Below are 13339 nucleotides of genomic sequence, written 5' to 3' on the forward strand. Positions count from 1 at the left end.
GTGTGTGTGTGTGTGTGTGTGTCCACCGTGATGAATGCTGCTTGTATGGAAACAGTGACCGAAAGGGCTACAAGACTAATTTCACATCCCGTCTCTTTCTCCCTCCCTTTGCAATTTCACCCTAATAGTTCCATAAATTGACCTCTCATATATCCGAAAGGCACGTTATTACATTTCCCGAAGTCATATTTTATCTCCCTCCCAACACCCCCACCTACCCCAACCCTTACACCCCATCTCACCCAGCCACCAACAGCAACAAGCCAATTAATGGGGTTGTTCACCCGCCGTTATAACTTAATAAACTTCAGGGGTAATAACTTTCTCACTTTGCCCGGCAGCGGCTGCAGCAGCACAAAGACTGAAGTGTAATCTTGTAGTTTATTCTGGATGGCCGCCCAGCACCAGTAACACAAAGAGAATCTGTTGCTGGATCCCAGCTTTGACTGGATGTGAGATCCACAGCAGCCATTTTGAATACCAGAGGAGGGAAACTTGGACTATTTGTCTTGCTGTTATGTGCTAAGATGCAGACACTAATCATTTATCAGATTTCCCACTTAAAAGTGCATCAGAAACAACTGGATTCAAAGAGTCCAAGTTAACACTTTCATATATTAGACTCATTATTACAAGCTGCCACATCCTGCCTTCAAGCCAAGTTGGTGAACTTAGAATTCAGCCTTCACAGTGCCCTCATCAAATTTAGTTTGGAAGTAGGAGGCATTACATTTTTACTGTGGATAAAAACTGTATTCTGTTAGGAATGTTTCTCTTTTTGGCAACACATAAGAGGTACCAATTTAAATTCCTTCTTATTATCAATAGTGGCGAGGACTTCCAATTATTTTGCCATGCTGTGACGTTCAGCACGCAGCTCATCAAGTTGAAGCTCTCCGAGGAGTTTTGCCACTGTTGAATATTACATTGTCAGGCCACTAATGCGAATAGGTATAGTGGACACAGAGTACAAAATATGACTTTGAGACAACATATGACCCAGGCATCAATGATACAGCTCAAATTTTCAGCAAACCAAAAGTCACCAGTCACCATTGTTCACCATACCATGTCAATAACTAGTGTTGGTCTATGTTTCTGTTCTCAGTCTGTATCTAAATTGTCATACATGAAATTCACAGATATTAGTAAAATGGCTGACATCACAGTTACTTTCTACTTACTTGTGTGAAAATGAAGATTTGTAGACTGTACAAACAATACTACTCAAATTAATCAAATGTAGACACAGTCAGAATGTTTTTCTGATTTTGACTTGAAAAATCAAGACCAAACCCTTCATTGAACCTAACTTAATCAGGTTTATCTAGCATACACTAAAGGAATAGTTAGACATTTTTGGAAATATGTTTATTTTCTTCCTGAACATTAGAAACCACAAGATGTCATTTTTACACTCACTTTTTTGTACAGATTAAACAAACGCAATACAAGGTGTTAATTAGTGAGCATTAGTGGATTTTGTTACTTTTGGACAGAGCCAGGCTAACTGTTTCCCCCCTGTTTCCAGTCTTTATGCTTAGCTAACCTGCTGCTGGTGGCTCTAGCTTCATATTTACTGTACAGAACAAAAAAAGCCACAAAAGTGAACTAGACAACACTTTAATGATAATTCTAAATAGATATATTGTTAAACACTTGAAGATGTGTCATGAAAAAACAACACTGCCACTTGTAATGTCAAAAGAGCCAACCACTATGCCATTCACAACACAGCCAACTGAAAACAGCCTTTGCTATGAAGCACATTGTGTTGATATTTCCAACTAAATTCACTTGAAGGTGACTTACACAGGAGAGACGTTCAAAGAATCTGAGGTTGCACTAACCAACTTGTCTTTTAAATTCAAGCGGTTGGGCGTTGTTTGCTAATTTAGTTTATCTGTGAACCGCAGTTGTTTTAGTAAAGCTAGTCGTGTTTAACCTGCATAGAGAAATATGTAGATTTTTGCATTTATATTGTTCAAAATGGCTGCCATGTGAACAATAGAAACAGCCTTCACTTGCTGGATGGTGCAGCTTCCAATAGCGATCCACTGACCCACTGCAATACAGAAACATCAAAAAACAAGAAAAACTGCTGACGCCCTGAAACAGCTCAGAGAAACCTTTTTAATGAAGGCTCAAAATTTTTTGAAAACAGAATCCATTACAGACAAGCCTTCACTACCACTAAGCCAGACTGGGACACACAGTGTTACTGGTGGAAAGTCTAATAATTCAGACTGGAGGCTGCTGGGCTCCATCCAGCCCTTAACCAGCTCACTGCTCTGATGGATAGCATGCTCAGATGCTGTATTAAGGCTGCTGAGTGTGCGCGCATGCACGTGTGTGTGAGAGAGAAACAGGGAGAAATAACTGTGTGTGTGTGTATATGTGAGTGTGTGTAGTATTTGTAATTTGTATTTCTTCCTCCAAAAAGGCCAATAGAGGAATGGAGGCCTCCCTTCTTCTCTCTCTCTCTCTCTCTCTCTCTCTCTCTCTCTCTCTCTCTCTCTCTCACTCACACACACACACACACACACACACACACACACATATGCTTGGATCAGGCTCCTCTGGCAGGATTAGAAGAGGGAAACAGAGCCCGTTCACATCGAGCCTCGGTTAAAAAAAAGAAATCAAATGAATATCTTTTCAGGGAGCGTTTTTATGTCCAACCAAAAAAAAGTCAAGAAGCTTTGGAAAAGAGCTTCCAACTGAGCCAACACCGCCAACAAGTGATGGATTAAATGTTGTTGTTAGTGCGAGTGATGATAGAAAAACAGAACAAACCCGTGTTGTACTAGCCAAACCCTCGACGGCTTTATATCAAGATGATTGCGATTTCATGACAGGTAAAATATTATTATTATTATAGAGGGAGCAGATGAATAAAACAGCAACTCACATGCGACTATATGACCGGCAGACTACAGAATAACATCAAAACGGTTGCGCCTGGTGTGAATGGAGCAAAAACGAATTGTTTTATTGAAGTAAATATTCAGTCAGCTGCATTTGCTCAGTGCTTTCAGATAGCTTACATAAATGATCTATGCATGCATTTTACAAGCGATATCTGAAATTTGAAGGTTGCAATATATGTCTTTAACAGTGAATCTATACTTTGAGTGTTAATCTGTTAACATAATAATAACATTTTAAAAATACAGAAAATTCGTCACAGTTTTCCAGAAACAAACTCACAAAAGAATACAGTGTAGGTGATTCATGTAGGAGGAAAGACAAAGTTTAATTATTTTGTCTTCCACCCATCTTCTCGCTCAACTACAGATTTAAACACCACCAGAAGCCGCTGTGAGATTTACGGGATCCTATAGATTTATACATGCTTTAAGAGTGCTCGTCCTGACTGTCCCCCTCGCATGTGAGCAGTGTTGAGTCCCGTAGTTAGTCCACGCTGCAGGCTGAGTTATGAGGCCTCTGCTCTATTGAGAACTAATTTAGCCACCGGGTCAATGATGGACGGCCTGACTCCTTTTATGATTTTCAGAAGAAGACAGGCCATGTACCTCTGACATGCATTTTGATATTTTCAGCTGATGGACAGAGAGAGACGTTTGATGAGGTGGGGGACTTAAACAATAAGCTGGTTTATCCTTATTATTAGACTATGTTTACAACTCGGCGCTACAGAGGAGTGACGTTACACAGGGAGATTTGAACAGAAATAAGACAATATAGGCCTATAAAATATAATCCAGCCTGTCCAGTATTCCGCCAGAGCTCAAGTCTCCATACTGGATATCGGTATTAACTCTTGATTAGTGCATAAAAGCTGTGCACAGTGAGCCGTAGCATAAAGAACAGGAGGCCTACAGGTCTATATACAATTCATACTTTGTAGCAGTTTGAGGGATTTTCACAGTTTGGACTGGCCGATCAGCCGGGCTTGTTACAGACTGACTGACATGAGGAGCTTTAAAAGGCAATGAAGCGCAGACACAAGCCCATGTGCGCGCGCCCTTGTGTGAAAAAAATAGAGAGACGACCTATAATACATGCAGTAAAAAATAGACTAATCTAAAGCACTAGTCACTTCAAACAGGACAGAAGTGTGCATGCCGTGGTAAATACTTCCATAAACAATATAGAGGTTACCCAAACACAGCAACGCTCTCTAATTACTAACAAACTGATATATTTGAAGAAGAGGAGCAGATTAGAAAAACGTTTTTAAAAAAACTGACTATGACGTTTCTGGGTATTTTTCTCTTTTCATGTTTTATTGTCCTCTGAAACAGAGCATCATCCGCCATTTGAAACATTCATGCCGCTTTAATTAGCTTGAACTTTAAAGGTTTTCATAAGGACCATATTAATCTTCCTTACACGAGCATCTGTAATATATATATATATATATTGTTTTTAGATCATGCATGCAAACTTATAAGGCCACTTTATGCATTAAAGTGGGCTTTTGCCAGGTAATCCAAACTAACCATCCTGAGTATTTTCAGTTATTTTCAAACTGTCATATGGATGCAAACACAGCATCACCTTAATACAAAGTAATGTAAAACAGTAGACCTTTTTGAACACATCATGTTCAGTTTTCTGTTAGGTGTTGATCCTACTATGTTAATTTTTAGGCTGATTCTTGTTACTGTACTGGTTTTAATTATATGCTATTGTAAGTTGTTTATGCTATTTTGTCCACCACTTGCAGACTATTTGAAGTAGGCCTATGTGCCACATTAGAAAACTACGCCGAAACCGCCAACCGTTGGTTTAAGGTAAAGTCACAGAATACAGTTATTTTGATTTTTTTATGGGCTGTTCCAAGTAATCCGTTACTACAGGAGCCGGATGGTAACACAGGGATGATACGGGCTAAATATCACAGTAAACTTAGAGAGCAGAAGGTGGGGGCACTTTGGCTCTCCGGCTCTTTGTTCTTGTTTTATGGCGGCATTAAAAGCATTTACAACTCTCTCCGCTCTCTCTCGCGCGCGCTATTTCCTGCTTTGATAACTTACTTTGATCCAGGCCGTCTTTGTCCTCACTCCCTTCACAAATGTCCTTATTTTCTTCGAACCCTGCCCCCGGAATGGCGGCCGGATGGTGGCTTAGCTCGCGCGCCGCCGTGGACGTCGACTCCAAGATGTACGTGGTAGTCTCGTGCTGGTGCTGTCCGCCGACATTGGGTGTGATCTCCCCGCCGAGATGGCTGAGCTGTGGCTCCAGCTTGACCTGCCCCGCCTGGCCCTGCCCCGGGACAGACTCGGAGCCGCGTGGCGCGCAGTCCAGCCATGAGCGTAGGTATCTTGTGTCCGCGGCAGACACGTGCTGGGCTGGGATGTAAGGGTGGTAGACAGTAGGGAGGCCACTGGCACCGTGGTGAGGACTGAACGGGCTCCAGGGTGATGAGAAGACCGGAGGCTTCGGCTGGAAGCTGCAGGATGGGTACGACTCGGGATAGGGATGCTCCGTGTGTGACGCGCCGCCGGGCTGCCTTCCACCCGCGGCTGCTGCGGAGCTAGTGCCGGAATACTGGACGCTGGGAAAGCGAGCCGGGGTTGAGAGTTCATCGCTCTCGTGACTTATGATGGAGTCCACGTAATAGTTGCTCAAAGTCCCAGAAATGGACATTCTCGGACATTATCTGCGAAACGCCGCGAGTTCACTAAATGGAGAACAAGAAGAGACACATTACGAGATTTTTCTCCCTCTCGTTCTTTCTCTCTGTCTTTTGCTAGCTCGCCCCCTCCCTTCCTCTGTCACTCTCTCTGTCTCTTTCTCTGTCTCTCTCTCTCTACACTAGCCCCCTTCCTCCCAAACAACTTGCTCACTATAGAGAAATGCTACAACCTACAGCCTCGCACTTTGCGCGGGGGTTTGTCGGGTCTGTGCGAGGCGCAAACTGATTGGACGGACTTTTTCTTCAGCCTGATAAAGCGTCAATGGAGCGTAAATCAATCCTGCACGCTGGCCTCTCTCTCTCTCTCTCTCTCTCTCTCCCTCTCTTTCTCTCTCTCTCTCTTTAAGAAATTTCCTCCCTTCTAAATAAATTGTTTTGTTTATATGCACTATGCAAAATGAACAGTTCGCCCGTATATCTAGTCTGCGTGTCTATGGCTGCTGTCAAGCAGGAATTAGGCTATATAAAACCGTTAAATGATGCTTCGTCTGGACAGTATGCATGAAATGCAGAGCGGAAACAATGGCTGACAAATAAGTGGCGCAATTATTTTTATGTTTTTATTTATTCATTCTTAACCTAATCAGAATAGGTGCGCGTGCATTTCAGTGTGAAGCGCACGAGACGAATTACCAGGAGCACATCCACTCTTGCTGAATTGTGGGCAAGCAATCACTTAAATCAATCTCAACATCAGAGAGTCTGCATTTAAAACGCCATTACTGTAAGCATCAATAGTCTTACAGTTAAGCAAAGATATTTTCTATCCAAGACAAGATAGATTAAATTCGCACCTATTGTGTTCAATTATTCACCCGCTTTCTGAATCTACTTGGAAGGTTTTCTGTGAGCTGCAGAGACGCGTGACACTGTTTTATTGGAAGATTACCAGTCATTTTTGTTAACGAGCGCCATTAAATCGGGCCCTGCGTGGTTATGCCCCTTGTCTTTATAGCGCAAACTACTTCAACTACTTTTTTGGGGTCCGTTTAATACCATAATAAAATCCTACATCAGGGCGGCTGCTTTGGATTTATAGGGCTGATATATGGCCTGTGGTGGTGCGGACCGTAAACGCGAGTGAATCTGTTGCAGGCTTCCTCCCGGTCGGGTAAAGGGCGCTTCTCACTCAGCGGTCAGGCTGCCATGAGTAAACACAACTCGGAACGGAGCTCGGTGGAGGTACCGGGGACTGAGGCTGGACGCCGGTTACAGCTTTCTTTTGTAACGGAATAGTAGGTCACCTCGCTCTGTTGGTCTGTGTTGGAGCTACCGGTGATGTCCACTTGTGCTCAAAGCCTTTCAGTCGGCAGCGTTTGAGGGATAAAATCCGTCATTGGGCTTTTAATGAGGAGACTGAAGAGCAGCAGCAGACTGCAGTGAGTCCAGACATTTGACTTTCTGCTGACCTTTATCAAAGTCATCGGGATTGTAAATCTGTATTTTTCCTTACAATAATCTCAGTCTTGGCCTCTTTGGGGGTGGCAGGCTGCTAGTCGGGGCTATAAATCCGATCTCTGCGTCGCATATACAGCTAACACCGTTATTTACGACGATTAAATATTAACTACGCATTGCTTATGAGGCTAACACCGTTATTTACGAGGATGAAGGTAGGATATAGCAGAAACGTAGGAGAAATGAGTTGGACCGGAGAAAGACTGGGCGGCTGGTGCGCTTTCATTTCAGGAGCAGCAGCAATACCCCAAACCGAGTCCTTTAAACATCAGTCGCGACTCTGGCGCCGAGCTTTGGCCTTTGAGCTTGAATTCACCACATTCCTTTGTCCTTCCGTCTTAAAGGACCAATTTCCAGCTCATCTGGACAGCTTCCGTTGGATCACAGCGACCCAGTAAGGACCAGACTGAAAAGTATAAACTTCATTAAAGGTTAATGTGTTAGCGTAACCTGTGATAGGCTTCTGCATAAAGTTTCAGCTCGAGATTTTAGATAGCATATGGCTTGAATGAGCTTTAGTCATTACAAAATGAATACATAAGTAATAACAGTGTTGTGTGATTTGGAATACTGTACAGCCTCAGTTTAGTGATGGAGCACAGAATGTCCTCTCTACCTGAGGGTCTTGTGTCCGTTCAAATCGTAAAGCATTTTGTTTTTCTATATCATAAGCTTAATCTTGCACGTTACGCAGTGTTTTAGACATGTTCAGAGTAGAAACCGACTATGTTTTCCAGTGGTAGATGCTCAGGATATTTTTTGCGTGAAATGGCCTCTCCTCAGACCGCAGGCTGTGGGAATTTTAATTTTCGGAGGGCCTCCACCCTGCAGTCAGGGCTGCCAACCAGACAGCGCGTTAATTGGAGACACTGGCGCTGACAAAGCTTGAAGGTATTATCTGCAAACCACTTTCATTTTCTACACGTTGCCTCAGTGCTATGACAGAAGTGACTTAGATTAATAACCCCATCCACATACAAATTCTAGAAGCGCACTACTAACGATAAGGAATGCGTGGGGTTAAATCAAAATGAGCCTACGAGTCTTGTTTTATTGTTGCACTGAACATTTGCCACATGTTTCAAAGTGCACTTCCAATAAAGTTAAAATATTTTTCCATAAATCATGACGCAGGTTGACGCAGAGGAATTGGGCCGCTGGGAGGCAAAAACGGCGTAACCATGGAGTCAGTTCACTTTGAGCCGTTGTTTAACACCTCGTCCGAATGCCAGGTCGATAAAAATATAAACAATTAAAGCATTTGGGAAAGTGACATTAAACTCTCAGCTGATATGAAACTGAAAGAATTGCATATAACTTTATTAAAAGTGAATGAGTTTCAGCCTAATTGAAGCTGTGACCAAATCAATAGACTAAGGGCATTTTAGGTTTACAAGCTACCAATAAAAGTATTTACAGAACAATAAATTGTGTTTATAGCATTTCCTTTCTTTTGCTATAATATTAGTTCCCCTAAACAAGTAATTGAACGACAATAAAACCAGCGGAGTCATTAAAAACAAGAGTGTAATAAACTTAAGAAACGCAAGTGAACTCATCAATGAGAAGAGCTTAAATGTCGGAATTGTAGTTTGGTCCTTTTTTCCCAACAGATTTTAAATAACCGAGGCAGCCGTGTCAAATAGGGTGAACTGAGGCTGCGATAATCTCTGTGAATTCCAAGCGGTAATTTGCTTTTCCTGGAGCCAAAGCCTTCATTTCCATATACGGATCTGGATTTAGAAGGCATAAATATAGAACGTATTTCTAATTACACTTCACGCACAATCACTGGGTATTTTGTTTTGAAAGTGAATACGAGAAGTTTTGGTATGCAGACACTGCCTGTAAGAATTTATCACATCACAGAAGGCAAACCAGTCTGAAGCAGAGCTCAGCTTCATAAAAAGATAAAATGAACACATCGTAAATGCTGCTTAAATATTGGCAATGGACAGATTTTCTTGGATCAAAAATCTCCAAAACAACAGATTTCCCTTGACGGGAATATTGTAAATACCTAATTAACACGCAGTCAAGTAGGTCCAGACCCTTTTACTGCTGTAAAGTCTTGAAGGTTTTTGACTCATTTCAAATGGTATTTTCTTCATACCATACAAGTCTCGTAATTCAGACGCTGCCTTTAAGAAGCCTTTAAATAGGCCTACCATACAATAGCCAAAACTTTTTTCATTTAAATAGGACATTGAAATAGGCTACGGAACACAATCGAAATAATCGTATTTGGCTCTATAGAGTTTTTTATAGAGTCCGTTATTTAATAGTTAAAATAATTTATTAAGCTGCTGCTTTCATACTTTATTGCGGGTAAAACTAAAAAAAATGTGAATGCGTCTATATATTTACAACTAAAAAAATTGTAAACATAGTTTGACTACAGGAGGTTTTAATAAGTTTAAGTTGAATGAACTTTTGTGTATGGACTGTTTGAATAAATAGTACGAGAAATAAATAAATAAACGAACACGTTTTCGTCTAAAATTTAACACAAGTGGGCATACAGTGTACAGTTGAGCTAATAACTTAAAAACATTTAAGTATAAATGGGAATGTTTTATATACATACAGTATATAAAAGTATATATACTTAATACATAGACGACATTGTGAAGCGCTTTGAGTAGTCGGAAAGACTAGAAAGTACAGTCCATTTACCATTTACCATTTACGTATAGATCTTTAAAATATGCATTGCATATCAGTGTCAGATAAAGGCTAAGATACCAGCTAAGATTATCTGATCATGATTGATTAATGAATTTGGTAAATACAGCTGCATACGGTAAATATTGTGTTGTTTAATGCATAAAACTATTCCAAGGTCTTCAAATGTAATATGCATTGCTGTATAATCTAGCCCCATATTTACCACAACAAACATTAAATATTCTTTAATTTAAAAAAAAAACTGAATGTGCATGATACACATTTAACTCTTAACAACATAATGTGCAATGACTGTTTTAGGTTTCTGTTTTGATGAAAAAGTATCAGTAGATACCCACCAATAATGGCTATTGAACATGATAACCTGCTTGATTGATACGAGCTATATCTTTTAATAACAGCCCATGCCTAGGCCTCATAGATCATGTACAGTATCATATTTCTCAGCTGAAAAGCTTGAAGAGGCTCCAGGCATCTCCCTGAGCCTCTCTACAGCTCAGATGGTAAAGTTGCCTTCGTAAATGAAGTCAGCAGAGTTATCAACTGACTATCCACAACAGCAGGGAAAAGTAGAAATGTATCATGATGTGGGACGGGCTTGAGCTGCGACAAGCAATGTCCTGAGACACATCTTACTGGGAGAAAAAAGTTCTGTTTCTATGTGTGTGTGTGTGTGTGTGTGTGTGCATTACTTCCACCTCCTCCTTGAAAACCTTCTCAAACGGTTTGCATTATCTTGTTACTATGAAGATGAAACCACTGGCTTTATTAAAAAGTCGGTTGGCTAACATCGATAAACCTTTTATGTTGAATGATGTTGTCGCGCTTATGCAAGAAAATATGACGACAATACACAGCTAGACCTGTGTAACATGTATGAGTTATGCTATTGCTGCTGTCCCACTCTATAATCCCACTAAACAGACATGCAAAAGTTCCATGTTATGTGTGCGTTAGATTATAAATCATCCTCACCTCAGTTGCTTTTGTCTCTGTTTATACCTTCAAATATTTTTTCTTATTAGGGCTCAAACAATGTCCACTGCGAGGACCCTATTGAGAATGAAGGAATTTTTCTTCTTTATGGGTCCAAGCAGCGAGGCTGCTGGAGCCCTATTGTTTTTGTTCTCGTTATTATTAGGGGTCCAAGCCCGAGTAGGCATCTTGGTGCCCAGTAAGAGGGCCCGATCATCACTGCTTGCAGCTTTAATTTAATTTTATTTTTCCTTTGGTAAAAGTGGTACTGCAGCCTACACCTTAGGAGTTATGCAAGTGGAATTCACAGTGGAGATATACGCTGGTGTACACACCTCAGACACAAAAATGACACCTGTCCACCAGCAGGTAGCGCTGTAATCAAGGTACATGCTTTTGGGCCTGTAACGTCCACGCAGTAGGTGCACATTGGCAAACCTTACATGCATGCGTTCCCTGACCTGCATCGGCATCTCGCCATTCAGGGAACGCCCATTTCGGGCTATAATGGTTTTCGAACTCCTTCTAGGTCATGTGTCCGATCTGCACGAAATTTTGCACATTGAATCTATGGATCCTCATGATGAAAAGTTTAGTTTCTTTTTAATTGATACTCTCTGTTATAAAGGAACAACTTCCTGTAGGTTTAAGTAAAACAGGAAGTTATATCATATCTCCACATAGGTTTGTCTGATTAATACGAAACATAGGCCAGTACTTTCCCATGCCCGACTGAGACTATATAAAACAATCTGGCGCCAATCGGCCACTAGGTGACGCTACAAATGTGAAAAGTTTATATCTCATATTATGCAGCATGGATTTGTACAAAATTTGGTTTGCACATCTAAGGTTATGACTCAGGTGATGACTAAAAAATTTGGCAACAATCGGCAACTAGGTGGCGGTGTTATTGCAAAATCATGATATATGTGAACATACTTTTTTGAAGTCCTCCTAGGTGAGTCCAATCTGCACAAAACTGTGCACATAGAATCTATGGACCCTCATGATCAAAAGTTATTAAAAGACTTTTGATACTCCAAAAAATGCACAAGTTATAAAGGAACAACTTCCTTTTGGTTTCAGTATAACAGAAAGTGATATCAAATCTCCACATAGGATTGTCTAAATAACAGAAACTTAGCCTAGTACTTTCCCATGCCTAACCGAGGCTCAGTGCAAAATTTGGCGCCAATTGGCTACTAGGTGGCGCAACAAAAATGAAAAGTTTATATCTCGTAATCGGCTGCAAAATTCGGTTTGTACGATCTAGTCTAGGTAGACTCAGTTGATGCCTAAAATTTGGTAATGATTGATTAAAATGGGCGTGGTTTATTTCAACCAATGTAAATTTCTACGTTCCAATCTTCAAAACAAAAAAGAAATCACGTATGTCCTACAGAGCTGAAACATTTTCGGCAAATCCAGTAATGTGTGACAACAGTGTGTCACACTGAGAACTATGAGTCACTATATTTTTCAAAATATCAATCTCACAAATATCACAATCTCTGTGTTGATCTCCACCTGCACACGTGGGACTGCAGGTCCGACTTGCATTGCCTCCGTGGGCCATGTTGTGACTTGCACCCTAGGCTTGGACCCCGTTAATAACTGCTTGCCGGTCTAGTTATTATTATTTGCCGCATTCATTTGAATTTTTCAGGGCCTAAACATGCTTGAAAACTCATGAAACTTTGCAGATGTGTCAGACAGGGTGAAAAGCCTTAACCCAACAGGAAGTTGGCCATTTTTAATTTAGTGCTCATTTTTTGCGATTTACAGGCTCCGTACTTTAACAAACTTCTCCTACAGAATTAATCGGATCGACTTTATATTTGGCTAGTGCCATCTAAAGACCTTGGGAATGAAAAGTTATCAAAAGCTTGAGTTTTCGTTGAAAGGAGTGTTTGTGGCGTGGCATAAAATTTTGACATTTCGACGTGAAACAGGAAGTTGTTTTAACTTCGCTGTATTTAGAGAAACATTGCCATCATGATTGCATACTAGAAATGTCATTGATAACTTCTAGTGTGATATGTGTTGTGAATGCCTCATGCACCCATCTACCGTGTTGAACAAAGCTCTGATGATTGCCAGGAGGCCAGTACTGATACAAGATAGAGAATTTATTTTTATTTCCTAAAATGATAATGGAAAGGAGAAGCATCCATATTGGCCAATCAGATGCAAGTTGAGATGCAAGTCAGACATTTTCACTGCATTTTACAACTGTCAGTGAACTGTCCCTTTAAGGGTGTTTTACGGTGTACACATTCACATAGGCTGAGCAGTTGAGAATTTGTAGCCCTTTTTACATACAGTGACGCTATTTTAGAACACTGCATCAGTACAATGATTGTAAACATTTAGGAGAATCCTTGTGCTGACGTGCTGCGGCAAGCGTATTGTCTCATTTCCTGTCACCGGTGTTTGTGCTTAGTAGCGTATTTTTGCTGCTCTAGCTCATCACAGTTAATTTTGTTCAATTCACCATTATAGTGACTAACTATCTGCTATACATTTAAATGTACACTAGTTCTGCTCAAG

The 13339-nt window shown here is 40.9% G+C and overlaps 1 protein-coding gene across 2 annotated transcripts in view; it reads right to left on the minus strand.

Moving 5' to 3' along the window:
• Window positions 1–9798, minus strand: part of hoxb9a (homeobox B9a) — a 32451-nt gene extending 22653 nt beyond the window's left edge. For both annotated transcript variants that reach the window (XR_006376295.1, XM_044182207.1), the window contains exon 1: window positions 5004–9798. Coding sequence is in view for 1 of the 2 variants with exons in the window: in XM_044182207.1 (XP_044038142.1) it covers window positions 5004–5616 (613 nt within the window). In the remaining variant the exon portion in view is untranslated. The remainder of the gene's footprint in view (window positions 1–5003) is intronic.
• Window positions 9799–13339: the final 3541 nt, after the last annotated feature.

This window comes from Siniperca chuatsi, linkage group LG21 (genome assembly GCF_020085105.1).
Source record: "Siniperca chuatsi isolate FFG_IHB_CAS linkage group LG21, ASM2008510v1, whole genome shotgun sequence".
NCBI classification, from domain to species: domain Eukaryota; kingdom Metazoa; phylum Chordata; class Actinopteri; order Centrarchiformes; family Sinipercidae; genus Siniperca; species Siniperca chuatsi.